This window comes from Delphinapterus leucas, chromosome 1 (genome assembly GCF_059928025.1).
Source record: "Delphinapterus leucas isolate spDelLeu-1000000601 "Yukka" chromosome 1, BTC_Dleu_Yukka2, whole genome shotgun sequence".
Lineage (NCBI taxonomy): Eukaryota > Metazoa > Chordata > Mammalia > Artiodactyla > Monodontidae > Delphinapterus > Delphinapterus leucas.
In genome coordinates, this window is record NC_143129.1 from 146,234,150 (window position 1) to 146,252,989 (window position 18,840).

Here is an 18,840-nt window from a genome sequence, read left to right on the forward strand (position 1 = left end):
TTAGCAAGATGCAGAAGACAGTTCGAGGAGAACATAATTAAAGGGGAGTGGGAGGAAGATCAGCAGTTCAATTTCATACATGTTAGCCTTGAGATGCCTACTAAGGATCCAAGTAAACTTGTCAATTATGCAGCTGGATATACACCTTGGAGTTCAGTATCTGAGTTCACACTGAAGATACCTGGGAGTCATCAGTGTAGAGACGGTTTTAAAAGCATGAAACTAGATGAGAGTCCCAGGGACTAAATGTAGATAGAACTGAGCCTTAGAGCACTCCAACATTTAGACTTTGAGAGATGCAGAAAGAAACAGGGACAGAGGCCAAGAAGGAACAGCCAGTAGGTAAGAAGAAAGCCTGGAAGAATAATATAGTTATGAGGGCTGGGAATTAACCACTCAATTTACCAACATGGCGGTTACCTGACCTTGACAAGAACAGCTCTGGGATAACAATGAGAACCAAAGCTGACTGGAATGGGTGAGAGAAAGACTGGGTGAGAGAAGTGGAGGTACTGAGTACAGACAGGTCTTCTGAGGACACATAACCATACACTGAAGCATATGCTTCACAGGCCAATCAGGAGATAATGCTCTTAATCCTCACGTGACCCTATGAAATAGGTACCATTTATTATTCCCATTTACAAATGAAAAAAACAAAGCCCAGAGAAGTGAAATAATTTGTTCAAGGCCAGAATCTGTGAGTGGCAGGACCAGGACTCCAAACCCAAGTCTGTTTAATTCCAAAGCCTACGGCTGGTGACAGTGATGGAGCCTTCCAGTCTTTGGGAGGAAGCAGCTGTGACCTATTCCTGTTCCCAAGGATTCCCCAGTTCTTTAACAAGGTCCTGTAACTCTAAAGCCAGCCCTTTTGGAAAACACCAAAGCAGGCCCCCATTTTTCTTTGTGAACTTGTCAGTGCTCCTATAAATGAAGTCATCACTGCACTGACCTGAGTTAGGGAGCACTGATCCTTTGCCATTCTTCACGTCCACCACCCAGGTGGCTTCTTTACCTCCAGGGCCGTCCTTCACCTTGAAGGCAAAAATACCACCGATTTTCTTCACAAACTGCTCCCCTTCCTGGAAATAAAAATAACACAGAGTTATATGAAGTTCAATCCTCTGGCTTTTCCCCAAATTTTTAAATAGATACATGATGTGAGCAGCTGGGTCAGCAGACAGTCCCCAAGCTCCCTTAGGATCTTTTACCCAGAAAAGTCTGAAAGGCAACCAGGCAACAACTCCGTCACCTGCCAAATCTTCTGTTGAAAATGGCTTTCTGGATACAACTGGTGGAAGGACAGGGAGAATGGGAGAGTGGGTGGCACAGCAGCTTTTTCTACTGAAATAGCCTTTATTTGTCTCAATAATTTCTGAAAGATTCACTCCGGCCTCTCTCAATGTAGGAAGCCTAACGCCTCTTTTTCTTTGTAGGTAAATTCCTTCACATATATTTTTGTTCTTCCACAATCAGAATTTAAAGATAAGTGGTTCAACTCATTTCCTGGATTAGTATAAGGAATTATACAAGTAATATACCATCCACCACCTACTTTTGGATCTTGAGGAATGAAGCTGGAAAAATAACCTCAGATCCACATCTCCGTAGGTTGGTTTCCTTTCTCCCTCCCTCTCCCCTTCATTCCCACTCTGTTTCATCCTTCCTTACTGAAATATTGATTGACCGAAACAATGATTGGCACCAGACTTTATTCCAGACGCTACGGAGTTAGAAGGGTAAATGATAATACACTATGATCACTACGAAAAAGGGGAACACAGGGGCCTACAGGAGCACAGAGGACCTGCTAACCCAGCTGGCAGGGTGAATAACTCACACACCTTAAAAAAAAACACACACACAATAATTTTACTGCAATTATTTTTCTTTAGAGAAAAAACATACTGTACTGTGGAAAAAACAGAAAATATTGAGAAGCAAAAAGAAAACAAATCATTCATAATTTCACCACTCAGAGAAAATAACATTTTGATATAAATCTCCTCTATCTTTTTTCTCTTCATATATATATATATATATATATATATATATATACTTTTTTTTTTTTTTTTTTTGCGGTACGCAGGCGTCTCACTGTTGTGGCCTCTCCCGTTGTGGAGCACAGGCTCCAGACGCGCAGGCTCAGTGGCCATGGCTCACGGGCCCAGCCGCTTCGCGGCATTTGGGATCTTCCCTGACAGGGGCACGAACCCGTGCCCCCTGCATCAGCAGGCGGACTCTCAACCACTGCGCCACCAGGGAAGCCCCCATATATATTTTTTTAATGAGTATATATACTGTTTTGTAATCCACTTTTCGGTTTAATATAGCTATCCTTATTACTGTGTCATTAAGTATTCTTTCATATAATTTTAAATGACCATACATAGTCTTTAATTGTAGATGTGTACTATACTTTATTTAACCAATACTCTGCTGCTTGATGTTTAAGGTTAGTCCTAACTTCTGGCTCTTATAACAATGCTGTACATAACGTTCTTACATCTAAGTATTTTTACATAACCTCATTTACTTAAGGTTAATCTCCAAGAATTAAATTTTACTAATTAATAACAATGAATTTGCAGTCAGCATCGGTTTGAATTCCTGCTCTGCCATTACTTATATAACCCTGAGTAATTTACTAAATCTCTCTGAATCTCAGTCTTCTTATCTGTGAAACGGAGATAATAATATAGCTACCCTCATAGAGTTGTATGGTGTTTAAATACCCACAAAGCACAGAGTAACTGCTCAATAAATGCTGGCATTTTTTCCCATTATTTTACTCTATGATCTGTCTGCTATTCCTGTGCCAGTATTATAGCTTTATAAACGTACTTTACTCTTTGGTACAGTAAATATCGTAATTCCTCTCTTAGAAAGATTCTTGACTATTCTTGGATTTGTTTTGGACATTTTTTCCTCTAGATGTACATTATAATCATTTAGGTAGTTCTTCCCCCGAAAATGGGGCTATAGGACTTCCCTAGTGGCACAGTGGTTTAGAATCCACCTGCCAATGCAGGGGACATGGGTTCAATCCTTGGTCTGGGAAGATCCTACATGCCACGGAGCAACTAAGCCCGTACACCACAACTACTGAGCCTGTGCTCTAGAGCCCGCGAGCCACAACTACTGAGCTGGCACGCCACAACTACTGAAGCCTGCATGCCCTAGAGCCCATGTGCCACAACTACTGAGCCCACATGCTACAACTATTGAAGCCCATGTGCCTAGAGCCCATACTCCACAACAAGAGAAGCCACAGCAATGAGAAGCCCATGCACAGCAACAAAGAGTAGCCCCCACTCGCCCACAACTAGAGAAAGCCTGCGCACAGCAACAAATACCCAACGCAGCCAAAATAAATAAACAAACAAACAAATAAAGAAATGGGGCTACATACAATATATGGATCTGTTTGGAGGAAAAGTAATATCTTTACAATATTAAGTCCTCCCATCCATGAAGATGGTGTATCTTCAAGTTTTCCTTGATGTCCCTTGGCAATATTTTGTCATTTTCCCCCATATAGGCTTTTGTACATTTCTTGCCAAGCTTACTCTTAGTTTTTTAATATTTTATATTACTCTTGTTAATAACATATTTTTCATTATATTTCATGACTAGGTAATTGCAAATATATAGAAAACATATTCATCTTTACATATTTATTTTGGAATTGGCTACCTTTTCAGTTTTCTTATAATTTCTAATCGAGTTTTTATTTACCACCTATTTTTTTTCAGCCTTACATCCCTGCAATAATTTATATCCAAGATTCCTCCTTTTGGTATCATAATATTTCTTCTTTTAACAAAGACTTTAGTGTTTACTATGTTCAGGCACTGTGCTAAGTACCTGAAATACTCAAATAATTATTATCAGTTACTAACCTCTGTTTCTACGTATGCAGAGAGTCTGGCCTAAGTTCTTTCTTTTTGTTGTGTTTTGTTTGTTTTATAACAAATTCATTGAGATATTTATATACCAAAAAATTAATCCTTTTAAAGTATATTAATTCAGTGGTATTTTAGTATATTCAAAGTTGTGCAACCAACACCACTATCTAATGTTAGAACATTCTCATCACCCCAAAAAGAAAACCATACACATTAGCAGTCACCCCCACCCCCACCATTCTCCCCTCCTGCTAGCCCCTGGCAACCACTAACCTACTTTCTGTCTTGATGGATTTGCTTATTCTGGACATTTCACACAAATGGAATCATAAAGTATATGGTCTTTTGTTACTGGCTTCATTCACTTAGTATAATGCTTTTAAGGTTTATCCACGTTGAAGCACGTTATCAGTAATTAATTCCTTTTTATGGCCAAATAATATTCCATTGTATGGATGCAGCACATTTTGTTTAGCCATTCACCAGTTGATGGCTGTTTCCCCTTTTCAGCTATTATCAATGCTACTGCTATGGACACTTGTGCACAAGTTTTTATATGGACATAGGATCTAATTCCTCTTATATTTAGAAGTAAAAATTTGGGTCATAAGGTAATGTTTAACCTTTTGAGGAACTATCAAGCTGTTTTCTAAAGTGGCTGCACCATGTTACACTCCTACCAGCAACAAATGAAGGTTCCAATTTCTCTACATCCTTACCAACATTCTTGTCTGTCTTTTTTATTTTAGTTACCCTAGTGGGTGTGCCAATCTTTTTCTTGTACATAGATAACAATCCTGAACCTATCTAGAATGAACCATGGGTCTTAGGACTCCAAAGAAGCTATTCTAAAAATATTTAGTCTAGGCCTACTTATCTCAACAGCCATGGAAGCAATTCTTACATGTGACTGTCCTGAAATCAACTACCAACATTTTCTAATTAAATCAAGAAATCAAAATGATTGTCAAATTTTTAAAGCGAAGGTGAGAAATTCTCTTATTTTGGCTTCCCTTAAAACATCTCACTCAAATTAAGTTAACTTTCGGAAAAACTAGTAACAACAACAATAATCTTTTGGGGGCTATAAAGTTTTTAAGTGCTTTTATATACATTATTTCCTTAATTTTCATAAAACCCTGAAAGTAGTTGCACAGGTGTTAATATTAGCTCATTAAGCAGAAAAAATTACTGAGGCTCTAAAAGGTTAAGAACCCTTTAGACTATTCTCTATCCTACTGCCAACTAATCCATCTAATACAACCCACCTAACACTAACATAAATATCACTTTCAGGTTTGAATTTAAATGGCTCCCCACAGCCTACAGGATAAAGTCTGCCTTTATATATCATTCAAAATTCTTCATAATCTGAAGGATATTATATGTTCTTATCTTCAGCCCCTTTTTCATCCTCCCCAGGTTTTTTTGTTCTGACCGCTTTGAATGCCATGAACATACATGCCTCTATGCCCTTGCTCATGCCCTGTCCCAGTTCGTTCACCTCCTCCTACTCTCCATTCCCACCTAACTTCATCAATTCAAGTCTCAGCTCACATGCTAACTCTTCTGGAAAGGCGTTCCTGCCTCTCCAGGACATTTTGATAGCCCTTTGCACATACACCCACCTGCAAGTTTCTTGCTAAAGCAGTTTTTTTTTTTTCCGGGAAAAATTTCCCATGTCTATTTTCCCACTAAACTCAATGTTCCCTGAGGGGCAAGGACGTATGACAAGTAAGCAACACAACCAGAAATCAATCTCAGGTTGGTTTAACTTCAAATTCAATGCTCTTTCCATTTGCTCACACCATATGGCAAAGTAGGTTATATCAATACTTCCAAACTTTGGCCTATAAAAGTAGTTTCTGTCCATAAATAAATTAAAAGAAAGTTCAAGTCTTTTCCACATTCCTTAAAATCCTTTATCCTTCAAGGTTCTGTGGAGATAATCTAGAAGAGTAGGTAGTAACGCTGGTGTGCTGGGCCACCCAAGGAGCCAGGCTTCCTTTGGGGCCAAGAGCCCATGAACAGCTACTTCCAGCTGCATCTACGCGTCATCTGCTTGCACAATGCCTCAGGAATAGTTATGTTAGACACCAACAAGTTAGAGCAGGAAATCACCAGCAAACGTTTAGGAATTCTACCTGAATACCTGGAAATTCCTCCCACTTCCTTAAGACAGATGTAGATTAATTTTGAACTTGCTGTTACTTTTGACAACCAACTGATCCTCTTATAAAATCAAATCCTTTGGTCAATAAAACATTTTCAGTTGAAGAAGGAGTGAGAGAGGGCAAGGAAATGGACAAGGAGGAGAGAGTTAAAAGGGTAAAGAAAATACACATCTGTTGCAACACTAGAGATCACTAATACTAAGAAAGTTCTAAGTGCCTGCTTGCTCGAAGAAAAGTACTTCTTTCTGAGTAGGCAAAGGGTCAAGGAGTAGGTCCTGTTGTAAACTTAATAGGAACAAAAAATTAAGACAATTCAAAGAAGGGCAATGGGGTATTGCTATCGAAAACAAAAGTGGAAATAAAATCTCTTGTCAGGCTTCCTTTGCAATGCAGAAAATGCATGAATTGACAAAAGATTCCAAGACTTTCACTTTCTAGTACTGCAAACATTTAGGAAACTGACAATCGTGGGAAGGAAAAAAGAAACAAGGGGACAAGGTCCATGCAAGTGAGGTTACAGAAGGAGACGAAAAGAATTAAAATGGGAGCAAGAGGCATACATTTGCAAAGCTAAAAGCTGTGAAATAAAAACAGCACTGTTTCGTTAATCCCAGTAATGAAATATGCAATGGTTGACATATAGCCATAACAGATACTCTCTAAACTATTTTCTTTTTTGACAGAATAAAGTTGAAAAAAAAGAAAAAAAAAGGGACAACCTGGCAGAAGCAACTATCCTATGGATTACTCTGCAGGCAAATACTGGTGGCATGAAAAAAATTTTTTTCAAGCTGAGCCCTTAGAGAATCCAGCTTCACTTCAGTGGACATTTGTAATAAAAGAAATTTAGAAAACAATAATGAGATATATTTCCCTACTATTGGCAAAGATTTTTTTAAAAACCAACCAAGGAAGCACTGGAGATAGTGTGAAGAAAAAACCATCACTCTCATGAACTGTCATTAAGTTTGTAAATTAGTTCCCTCTTTTTGGTGGATAGTTTGGCAACATGTATCAAAAAGCTAAACATACATATCCAACAACCCAACAATTTCCCCTTCTAACTATTTGTGCTAAGGTAATCATGGCATTAAGTATTTACAAATGAGGGCAAAAGGAAATTTATTATACCTGTTTTTTTTACTTGCAAGATTTAAATACAACACAATGTTCAACACAGGAGGCTAGTTATATAGATTATGATGCCTATATTCAAACATGTACTACGGGGTCATTAAAACTGATGGTAAGGATTTATATTTATGGGCAGGGAACATACTATCAAGAGAAGAAAGCAGGTTATAAAATAACAGGCAGGGACTTCCCTGACAGTCCAGTGGCTAAGACTCCACACTCCCAACACAGGGGGCCTGGGTTCAATCCCTGGTCAGGGAACTAGATCACACATGCAGCAACTAAAGATCCTGCATAGCGCAACTAAGACCTGGTGCAGCCAAAAAAATAAATAAATGAATATTAAAACAAAACAAAACAGGTAGACTAACAAGGGTGTATCCCTCAAGATGGTGGCAAGATAGGTCTGCAAGCTCCTGGGCCACTGCCTGCCTGCTGGGAACTGTCAGCCCTGGCCTCCTCTACATCAAGAAGATTGTTGATCATTATGAAAATTCTAGAAATGCAGGGTACTTTGTCAAGACACATCAGTCACTTTAGCTGTTTTCCCATCCACAGCACAATCACCTTAAAGTGTTAAGAAATCCTTTGTGCTATAATAAGGGAGTTACAAGATACGCACAATGCTTGCCTTCACACTGTGGCTCTAACATGAGTGAAATGCACACCTTAAATGTTCTGAATCCTTTATTTCAGCCCACTGGTCAGCTTAATAGATGTGTAATTGGAATTATGTGACTGTGGCTGTAACTGTGCCTCACTGGTCACAATTAAAATCATTATGAAATTCCAAGGTATCTTTAAGTTTGAAACAATGAAGTAAATACCTAATTTTGCCTGAAGAGAATAACTCTCTATTTTGGAGAATTACTGCTAGATTGCTTTAGTATGATTATTATCTATCAAGAACTAATTACTGATCCCCCAGAAGGCAGACAGCAGAAGCAAGAAGATCTATAATCCTGCAGCCTGTGGAACGAAAACCACATTCACAGACAGATAGACAAAATGAAAAGGCAGAGGACTATGGACCAGATAAAGGAACAAGATAAAACCCCAGAAAAACAACTAAATGAAGTGCAGATAGGCAACCTTCCAGAAAAAGAATTCAGAATAATGATAGTGAAGATGATCCAGGACCTCAGAAAAAGAATGGAGGCAAAGATCAAGAAAATGTAAGAAATGTTTAACAAACACCTAGAAGAATTAAAGAACAAATACCTAGAAGAATTAAAGAACAAACAAACAGAGTTGAACAATACAATAACTAAAATAAAAAATACCAGAAGGAATCATTAACAGAATAACTGAGGCAGAAGAATGGATAAGTGACTTGGAAGACAGAATGGTGGAATTTACTGCTGTGGAACAGAATAAAGAAAAAAGAATGAAGAGAAACGAAGACAGCCTAAGAGACCTCTGGGACAACATTAAATGCACCAACATTCGCATTATAGGGGTCCCAGAAGGAGAAGAGAGAGAGAAAGGACTCGAAAAAATATATGAAGAGATTATAGTTGAAAACTTCCCTAACATGGGAAAAAAATAGCCACCCAAGTCCAGGAAGCACAGAGAGTCCCAGGCAGGATAAACCCAAAGAGAAACACACCAAGACATACACTAATCAAATAGACAAAAATTAAAAAGACAAAGAAAAATTATTAAAAGCAACAAGGGAAAAATGACAACACACAAGGGAACTCCCATAAGGTTAACAGCTGATTTCTCAGCAGAAACTCTACAAGCCAGAAGGGGGTGGCAAGATATATTTAAAGTGATGAAAGGGAAGAACCTACAACCAAGATTACTCTCCCACCAAGGATCTCATTCAGATTCGACAGAGAAATCGAAATCTTTACAGACAAGCAAAGAGAATTCAGCACCACCAAACCAGCTCTACAACAAATGCTAAAGGAACTTCTCTAAGTGGAAAACAAAAGAGAAGAAAAGGACCTACAAAAACAAACCCAAAACAATTAAGAAAATGGTAATAAGAACATACAAACTGATTACCTTAAATGTGAATGGATTAAATGCTCCAACCAAAAGACACAGGCTCACTGAATGGATACAAAAACAAGTCCCATACATATGCTGTCTACAAGAGACCCACTTCTGACCTAGGGAAACATACAGACTGAAAGTGAAGGTGTGGAAAAAGATATGCCATGCAAATGGAAATCAAAAGAAAGCTGGAGTAGCAATACTCGTATCAGATAAAATAAACTTTAAAATAAAGAAAGTTACAAGAGAAAAGGAAGGACACTACATAGTGATCAAGGGATCAATCCAACACTTATAAATATACATGCACCCAACACAGGAGCACCTCAACACATAAGGCAAATGCTAACAGCTATAAAAGAGGAAATTGACAGTAACACAATAATAGTGGGGGACTTTAACACTTCACTTACACCAATGGACAGATCATCCAGACAGAAAATTAATAAGGAAACACAAGCTTTAAATGACACAACAGACCAGATAGATTTAATTGATATTTATAGGACATTCTATCAAAACACAGCAGTATACACTTTCTTCTCAAGTACACACGGAACATTCTCCAGGATAGATCACATCTTGGGTCACAAATCAAGCCTCGGTAAACTTAAGAAAACTGAAATCATATCAAGCATCTTTTCCGACCACAATGCTGTGAGGTTAGAAATAAACTACAGGGGAAAAAAATGTAAAAAACACAAACGCATGGAGGTTAAACAATACATCACTAAATAACTAAGAGATAAATGAAGACATCAAAGAGGAAATCAAAAAATACCTAGAGACAAACGACAATGAAAACACGACGATCCAAAACCCATGGGATGCAGTGAAAGCAGTTCTAAGAGGGAAGTTTATAGCAATACAATCCTACCTCAAAAAACAAGAACAATTTCGAAGAAACAATCCAACCTTACACCTAAAGGAACTAGTGAAAGAAGAACAAACAAAACCCAAAGTCAGTACAAGGAAAGAAATCATAAAGATCAGAGCAGAAATAAATGAAATAGAAACAAAGAAAACAACAGCAAAGATCAATAAAACTAAAAGCTGGTTCTTTGAGAAGATAAACAAAATTGATAAACCTTTAGCCAGACTCATCAAGAAAAAGAGGGAGAGGACTCAAATCAATAAAATTAGAAATGAAAAAGGAGAAGTTACAACGGACACCACAGAAATACAAAGCATCATAAGAGACTACTACAAGCAACTCTATGCCAATAAAATGGACAACGTGGAAGAAATGAACACATTCTTAGAAAGGTATAAAGTTCCAAGACTGAACCAGGAAGAAATAGAAAATATGAACAGACCAATCACAAGTAATGAATTTGAAACTGTGGTTAAAAACCTTTCAAGAAACAAAAGTCCAGGACCAGATGGCTTCACAGGTGAATTCTATCAAACATTTAGAGAGGAGCTAACACCCATCCTTCTCAAACTCTTCCTAAAAACTGCAGAGGAAGAAACACTCCCAAACTCATTCTATGAGGCCACCTTCACCCTGATACCAAAACAAGACAAAGATACTATAAAAAACATTACAGACCAATACCATTGATGAATATAGATGCAAAAATCCTCAACAAAATACTAGCAAACAGAATCCAACAACACATTAAAAGGATCATACACCACGATCAAGTGGGGTCTATCTCAGGGATGCAAGGATTCTTCAATATATGCAAATCAATCAGTGTGATACACCACATTAACAAATTGAAGAATGAAAACCATATGATCATCTCAATAGATGCAGAAAAAGCTTCTGACAAAATTCAACACCAATTTATGATAAAAACTCTCCAGAAAGTGGGCATAGAGGGAACCAACCTCAACATAATAAAGGCCATATACAACAAACCCACAGCAAACATCATTCTCAATGGTGAAAAACTAAAAGCATTTCCTCTAATATCAGGAGCAAGACAAGGATGTCCACTCTCACCACTATTATTCAACATAGTTTTGGAAGTTCTAGGCACAGCAATCAGAGAAGAAAAAGAAATAAAAGGTATAGAAATTGGAAAAGAAGAAGTAAAACTGTCCCTGTCTGCAGATGACATGATACTACACATAGATAATCCTAAAGGTGCTACCAGAAAACTACTAGAACTAATCAATGAATTTGGTAAAGTTGCAGGATAAAAAATTTATGCACAGAAATCTCTTGCATTCCTATACACTAACAACAAAAGATCAGAAGGAGAAATTAAGGAAACAATTCCATTCACCACTGCAACAAAAAGAATAAAATACCTAGGAATAAACCTCCCTAAGGAGGTAAAAGACCTGTACTCAGAAAACTATAAGCCTCTGATGAAAGAAATCAAAGACGACACGAACAGATGGAGAGATATATCATGTTATTGGATTGGAAGAATCAATATTGTCAAAATGACTACACTCCCCAAAGCAATCTACAGATTCAGTGCAATCCCTATCTAATTACCAAGGGCATTTTTTAAAGAACTAGAACAAAAAATCTTAAAATTTGTATGGAGACACAAAAGACCCCGAATAGCCAAAGCAATCTTGAGGGAAAAAAACGGAGCTGGAGGAATCAGACTCCCTGATTTCACACTATACTACCAAGCTACTGTAATCAAGACAATATGGTACAATATGGCACAAAAACAGAAATATAGATCAATGGAACAGGACAGAAAGCCCAGAGATAAACCCACGCACCTATAGTGAACTAATCTATGACAAAGGTGGCAAGGATATACAATGGAGAAAAGACAGCCTCTTCAATAAGTGGTGTTGGGAAAACTGGACAGCTACATTTAAAAGAATGAAATTAGAACACTCCCTAACACCATACACAAAAACAAACTCAAAATGGATTAAAGACCTAAATGTAAGACCGGACACTATAAAACTCTTAGAGGAAAACATGGGAAGAACACTCTTTGACATAAATCACAGGAAGATCTTTTTTGACCCACCTCCTAGAGTAATGGAAATAAATAAATAAATAAACAAATGGGACCTAATGAAATTTAAAAGCTTTTGCACAGCAAAGGAAACTATAAACAAGACAAAAAGACAAACCCTCAGAATGGGAGAAAATATTTGTAAACGAATCAATGGACAAAGGATTAATCTCCAAAATATATAAACAGCTCATGCAGCTCAATGTTAAACAAACAAACAACCCAATCCAAAAACGGGCAGAAGACCTAAACAGACATTTCTCCAAAGAAGGCATACAGATGGCCAAGAGGCACATGAAAAGATGCACAACATCACTAATTTTTAGAGAAATGTAAATCAAAACCACAATGAGGTATCACCTCACACCAGTCAGAATGGCAATCATCAAAGAATCTACAAACAATAAATGCTGGAGAGGGTGTGGAGAAAAGGGAACACTCTTGCACTGTTGGTGGGAATGTAAATTGATACAGCCACTATGGAGAACAGTATGGAGGTTCCATAAAAAACTAAAAATAGAACTACCACACGACCCAGCAATCCCACTACTGGGCATATACCCTGAGAAAACCATAACTCAAAAAGAGTCATGCACCACAATGTTCACTGCAGCACTATTTTTTTATTATTATTATTTTTTGCGGTATGCGGGCCTCTCACTGTTGTGGCCTCTCCCGTTGCAGAGCACAGGCTCCGGACGCGCAGGCTCAGCGGCCATGGCTCACGGGCCCAGCCGCTCCGCAGCATGTGGGATCTTCCCGGACCGGGGCACGAACCTGTGTCCCCTGCATCGGCAGGCGGACTCTCAACCACTGCACCACCAGGGAAGCCCTGCAGCACTATTTACAATAGCCAGGACATGGAAGCAACCTAAGTGTCCATCAACAGATGAATGGATAAAGAATATGTGGCACATACATACAATGGAATGTTACTCAGCCATAAAAAGAAAAGAAATTGAGTTATTTGTAGTGAGGTAGATGGACCCAGAGTCTGTCATACAGAGTGAAGTAAGTCAGAAAGATACATACATACAAATACTGTATGCTAACACATATACATGTAATCTAAAAAAAAAAAAGGTTCTGAAGAACCTAGGGGCAGGACAGGAATAAAGACGCAGATGTAGAGAATGGACTTGAGGACACAGGGTGGGGGAAGGGTAAGCTGGGACGAAGTGCGAGAGTAGCATGGACATATATACACTACCAAATGTAAAATAGATAGCTAGTGGGAAGCAGCCACATAGAACATGGAGATCAGCTCAGTGCTTTGTGATCACCTAGAGGGATGGGATAGGGAGGGTCGGAGGGAGACGTAAGAGGGAGGAGATATGGGGATATATGTGTATGTATAGCTGATTCACTTTGTTATAAAGCAGAAACTAACACAGCATTGTAAAGAAATTTTACTCCAATAAAGATGTTAAAAAAAGAAAGGAAAAAAAAAAACTAAAAATAGAATTACCATATGACCCAGCAATCCCACTACTGGGCATATACCCAGAGAAAACCATAATTCAAAAAGACACATGCACCCCAATGTTCACTGCAGCACTATTTACAATAGCCAGGTCATGGAAGCAACCTAAATGCCCATCGACAGACAAATGGATAAAGAAGATGTGGCACATATGTACAATGGAATATTACTCAGCCATAAAAAGGAACAAAACTGGGTCATTTGTAGAGACGTGGATGGATCTAGAGACTGTCATACAGAGTGAAGTAAGTCAGAAAGAGAAAAACAAATATCATATATTAATGCATATATGTGGATTCTCGAAAAATGGTACAGATGAACCGGTTTGCAAGGCAGAAATAGAGACAGAGATGTAGAGAACAAACATATGGACACCAAGGGGGGCAAGTGGTGATGGGGGTTGGTGGCGGTGGGATGAATTGGGAGATTGCAATTGACATATATACACTCATATGTATAAAATGAATAACTAATAAGAACCTGCTATATATAAAAAAATTTTTTTAAGAACTAAGTACTGTACATAAACATAGTTGCATATATAATATAAATTTAAAAACTCAACATGCATGGTATGATCCTAGTTATGTAAAACTGTATGTTAATACACACAGAGAGATGTCTGAAAGAATGTCAACCACTGTTAACAGTTTAGTGAACTCTTAGTAATGGCATTTCAGGAGATTTAAAATTTTTCTTTTTTTTTTTTTTTCAGTATGCGGGCCTCTCACTGTTGTGGCCTCTCCCGTTGCGGAGCACAGGCTCCAGACGTGCAGGCTCAGCGGCCATGGCTCACGGGCCTAGCCGCTCCGCGGCATGTGGGATCTTCCCGGACCGGGGCATGAACCCATGTCCCCTGCATCGGCAGGCGGACTCTCAACCACTGCGCCACCAGGGAAGCCCAAAATTTTTCTTCTTTATATGCTTCTGTATAATCCTTTTAATTAGATCATTTTTACAACAAGAAAAACAAATTTTAAAACTGTGAAAAACTCAAGCACAAAAGATTTCTTTTTAAAAGGAGTTTTGATATTAGGTACCTTTAAGGCTCCTTTAAATATTATTCTTTCGAATGGTTCTAAGTAAGATCTTTGTAACTCAGAAGGAAATTATACCAAAATAAATTAGAATCCCTTTACATCACTCAAATCTGGAGATTTATTCATCTCTGAAATGCACTCTTACCAAAATTACAAGGAAGCCATAGTAGACACTAAGAAGTATAAAATACACTCAATACTTGACAGTACGATATAAATTTTCAACTGGTACCACTCATGGCAACACCTGAAATCTGCATCTGCTTCCTCTAGCCCCAGGGTCCTCCTGGTAGTATTGGGTTGACCAAAAAGTTCGTTCCGGTTTTTCCGTAAGAAATATCCCAATATTTTACATAAATCTTACCTCTTCAAGCTTCTTCTCAATCTCCTTAAAGACAAGACTTGCCTTAAATCCATCAACTGCAGAGCTGGTTGGAGCAGCCTCAATTTGATTAGTTCTAAAAGAACTGGGGGAAAGAATCGATTTCAATCCATGGAGTCATATAGGTACTAGGTTTTTCAACATTTATACAGTAGTAATTTTCAAAAACCCTAACAGAGATGCTGTGCCTTTTACCCAAAGGAAACTGTTATTAAGCCAATAAAACAATTAAGCTTTTCTTCCCATTTTTCAACAAATATTGAATGCTCACTAGATGGCAGGCCTTGTCCTTGAAAATATATTAAACCAACGAACCTACCCTCATGAAGCTTCTAAGCCACTGGGGGAGATAATGAACATGCAAAAAATAAAGAATATAGTTACTATGAAGAAAATAAGGCAGATTAAGGAGATATAAAGAAAGTATATTTATGTGTGTTGGTCTATTTTATTTATTTTTTAAAGATTTATTTCATTATTTATTTAATTTACTTTTGTCTGCGTCGGGTCTTAGTTGCAGCACGCGGGGTCTCTGAGGCGTGCGGGCTCTTTTGTTGCGGCATGAGGGTTATCTCTCTACTTGTGGCACACAGGCTCTGTAGTTATGGCATGTGGGTTCCAGAGCATGTGGGCTCTGCAGTTTGTAGCACACGGGCTCTCTAGTTGAGGCACGCGAGCTCAGTAGTTGTGGCGCAGGCTTAGTTGCCCCACAGGCATGTGGGATCTTAGTTCCCTGATCAGGGATCGAACCGGTGTCCCCTGCATTGTAAGGCGGCTTCTTTAGACCCCTGGTGGTCTATTTTAGATAGCCTAGTCAGATAGGCCTCTCTGAGGAGGTGATATTTAAATTAGGTATTAAATTATGTAAATGAGCCAGCCATGTAAAGATTTAGGTGGAGAAGTCAGCTCTATACTTCCAGTATAAAGAACTTGATGTAGAAACTAGCTTAGCAGTTAAAGGAACTATAAGAAGGCCAGTATGGCTGGAGCAGAGCAGAGGAGAAGGACCTAAGGTCACAGAAACATGCAGGGCAAGATAACAAGGGGCTTTACAGGTCACAGTTAAGAGTTTGGATTTTATTTTAAGTACCTTGAGAACTGCAGGGTATAAGCTGGAGAGTAGCACAATCCATTTACATGTTTTAAAAAATAAATCTGGCTGCTAGCTGGAAAATGGACTATAAGAGGGCAAGTGAGGAGGCAGGGAGACCAATTAAGAGGCTACTGCAGTAGTCCAGGCAAGAGACGATGGTGATTAAACAGGGTATAATGAAGTGGGGAGTAAGCAGAGGTTGGACTCGAGATTTATTTTTTAGCTATGACACAAGATATGAATTTACTAACATCCGTCTATTGGTTGCTTGATACTTGGGCAACAACTATAGATAAATGGCCTGATGTGGCAGAAAGAACATAGTCCCTATAGCTACAAAAGCCTGGGTTAGAATCTCAAGGCTTCCTCCACTCACTAGCTATGCGATTCTGAGCAAGCTACTTCATCTCTGTGCAACCTCTGGTGGGGAGGCAGGGAAGAAGGTGGAGGGTGCCGGTGACTTTGCAGAATTAAGTGGAATCCCGTGTGGAAGGTACCTAGCAGAGATCCTGGCCCATGGTAAAAAATGACAGCCACGACTATTACAGGCTGCAGAGCCTCAAGCATTAGATGCTGAGAGAAACTGAAAGGTCTGAAGAAGGTGAGGGCACTTTAGGATTTTAAGTAATTCCTCTGACATACCACAAGCATCCTGGCGGTGGCTGAGGCCAGGACTGGAACAACAAACATGGGAAGGATATACTTGAAGGAGTCAAGAGCGTAGCAGCTGCTCAGTAAGCAAAGCATTTCTTTCCTTCTTTCTCTACCTCCTCTCCTTCCTTCTCTTTCTCCCCACCCACCCCACCCATTTCTCCTTTCCCTTCTCTTCCCTTTCCTTCTTTCTATCATTTCATAAATATTTAACGACTGCCTGCTACAGGCCAAGCATTGTTCGAGGTACTGGGAGTACAATGGCGAACAAGTCAGACCCAGTCCCAGTCCTCACTGAATCTATATTTTTCCAGGAAAAAAAGAAGTAAACAGACAAAATAATTACAAGTATTAGGAAGCAGACAAAAAGAGGAACCGAGGTTAAGGCAGTCAAGGAATGATGTCTCTGAGCAAGTGAATTTAAGCTAAGACCCAATTAAAGGAAGAAAAGGAGCTAGATATTCAAAGAGGAAACTTGCAAAGATCCTGAGAGAGGAAAGAGTTTAGCATGTTAAAAGAAAGTAAAAGAGGACCAGTCACTAGAGTACAGTAAGTGGGGGCAAAATGACACAAAATTAAATTGGGGAACTGGGCAGGGACCAGACCATCCAGGCCAAAGAAGGGATTTTGGGAAACCACTGAAATGATTAAACAGGGAAGTGAAATAGTTTGATTTGTGATTATTCTTACAACTGTGCAGACAATGAATTGGTGGGGTTGGGATGCAAGAACTTAGGTGGGGAGAGGGTTACGAGGCTGCTGGAGTGGTCCAAATAGGAAGTGGAGGCAGTCTGCCAGTGGAGATGGAGAGAAGGAAGTGGATTCAAAATGTATTTTAAACATTGAATCCATAAGCCTTGCTGCTGGGCACGAGAGAGATCTAAGGGGGAGGGGAAAGAGCAAGGATGATTTAGGTGTTTGGCCTGAATAACTGAACGGATGACAGTGCCATTTATTGACAAAAGGAAGAATGCAGTGAGAGTAAAGGGGATCAAAGTCCCATCTCAGGCACAGTCAGTATGGGACCTTTGTGAGACAAGAAGGCAGTTGGATATGACAGTCTGGAGCTCAGAAGCAGTCTAGGCTGGAGATAAGGTCGGATAATCATTAGTATAATGAAAGTATTTAAATCCATGGGAAGAGACAAGCTCAACTTGAGGGAATTCTAGAGAAAGAAGTAAGCATAGGACAATACCCTGTGGATCTCAATTATTTAGAAGTCTGGGAGGGAAGAGGAAGCAGTAGCCAGTGATGCAAGAGGAAAACTAGAAAAACATAATGTCATAGAAGCCAAGAGGGGAGAAAGAATCTGGGAGGGAGGGAGGGAGGGAGGAAACTATGTCAAATGCTGCCAAAGGTCAAATACCCACTGGACTGGCAACATGAAGAGTTCAGCTGACTTGGGCAAAAGCAATATTAAGCAAGTGTTGGAAGGCAGAAGTCAGTAGAGATTACCGTAAATTAAAGAGTGAATAGGAGAGGGAAATAGAAACAGTGTGTCTCTTTTGAGACATTACTTTCAGGGGAACAGTGAAATGGAGTGGTCTCTGGAGGGGAGGGTGGTATTAAGGAAAGTTTGTTTTTGTTTTAAGATTAACATATTAGAGCATGTTTGCCTGATGATGGTAATGAACCAGGGGAAAAGAGACAGAAGCCTTGAGAAGGTGAAGGGGGATGAGATCTAGTGACCTATGAAGGAAGAGGAGGAGACTCAAGGGAAGAAGAGGATCAGATGGGTAGAATGCTAGATAGGTCTATAAGTCTTGGGATGGAAGATAAGGGAGTTTGGGTCTAATGGCTTCTGTTTTTTCAACAACATACAAGGCAAAAGTAATCAGCTGAAAATGAGGGTGAAAGGAGGGTATGGAAAGTCTAAGAGGTTGAAAAGTGAACCTACTAGAGAAATCATATTAATATCACAACAAGGAATGGAAGTAAGCGCTCACCATGCTGAAATACATGCAATTCTCAGAGCATGGCATGCTACTTCATACTTCCATGCCTTTGCCCTTGCTGCTCCCTGTGTCTG

The 18,840-nt window shown here is 39.1% G+C and overlaps 1 protein-coding gene across 3 annotated transcripts in view; it reads right to left on the minus strand.

Annotated features, from left to right (window-relative positions):
- Positions 1–18,840, minus strand: part of SCP2 (sterol carrier protein 2) — a 161,924-nt gene that overhangs the window by 19,889 nt on the left and 123,195 nt on the right. For all 3 annotated transcript variants that reach the window (XM_022575710.2, XM_022575708.2, XM_022575709.2), the window contains 2 exons: positions 15,050–15,152; positions 953–1,082 (listed from right to left, as the gene is read on the minus strand). In XM_022575710.2, coding sequence (XP_022431418.1) covers positions 953–1,082; positions 15,050–15,152 — 233 coding nt within the window. The remainder of the gene's footprint in view (positions 1–952; positions 1,083–15,049; positions 15,153–18,840) is intronic.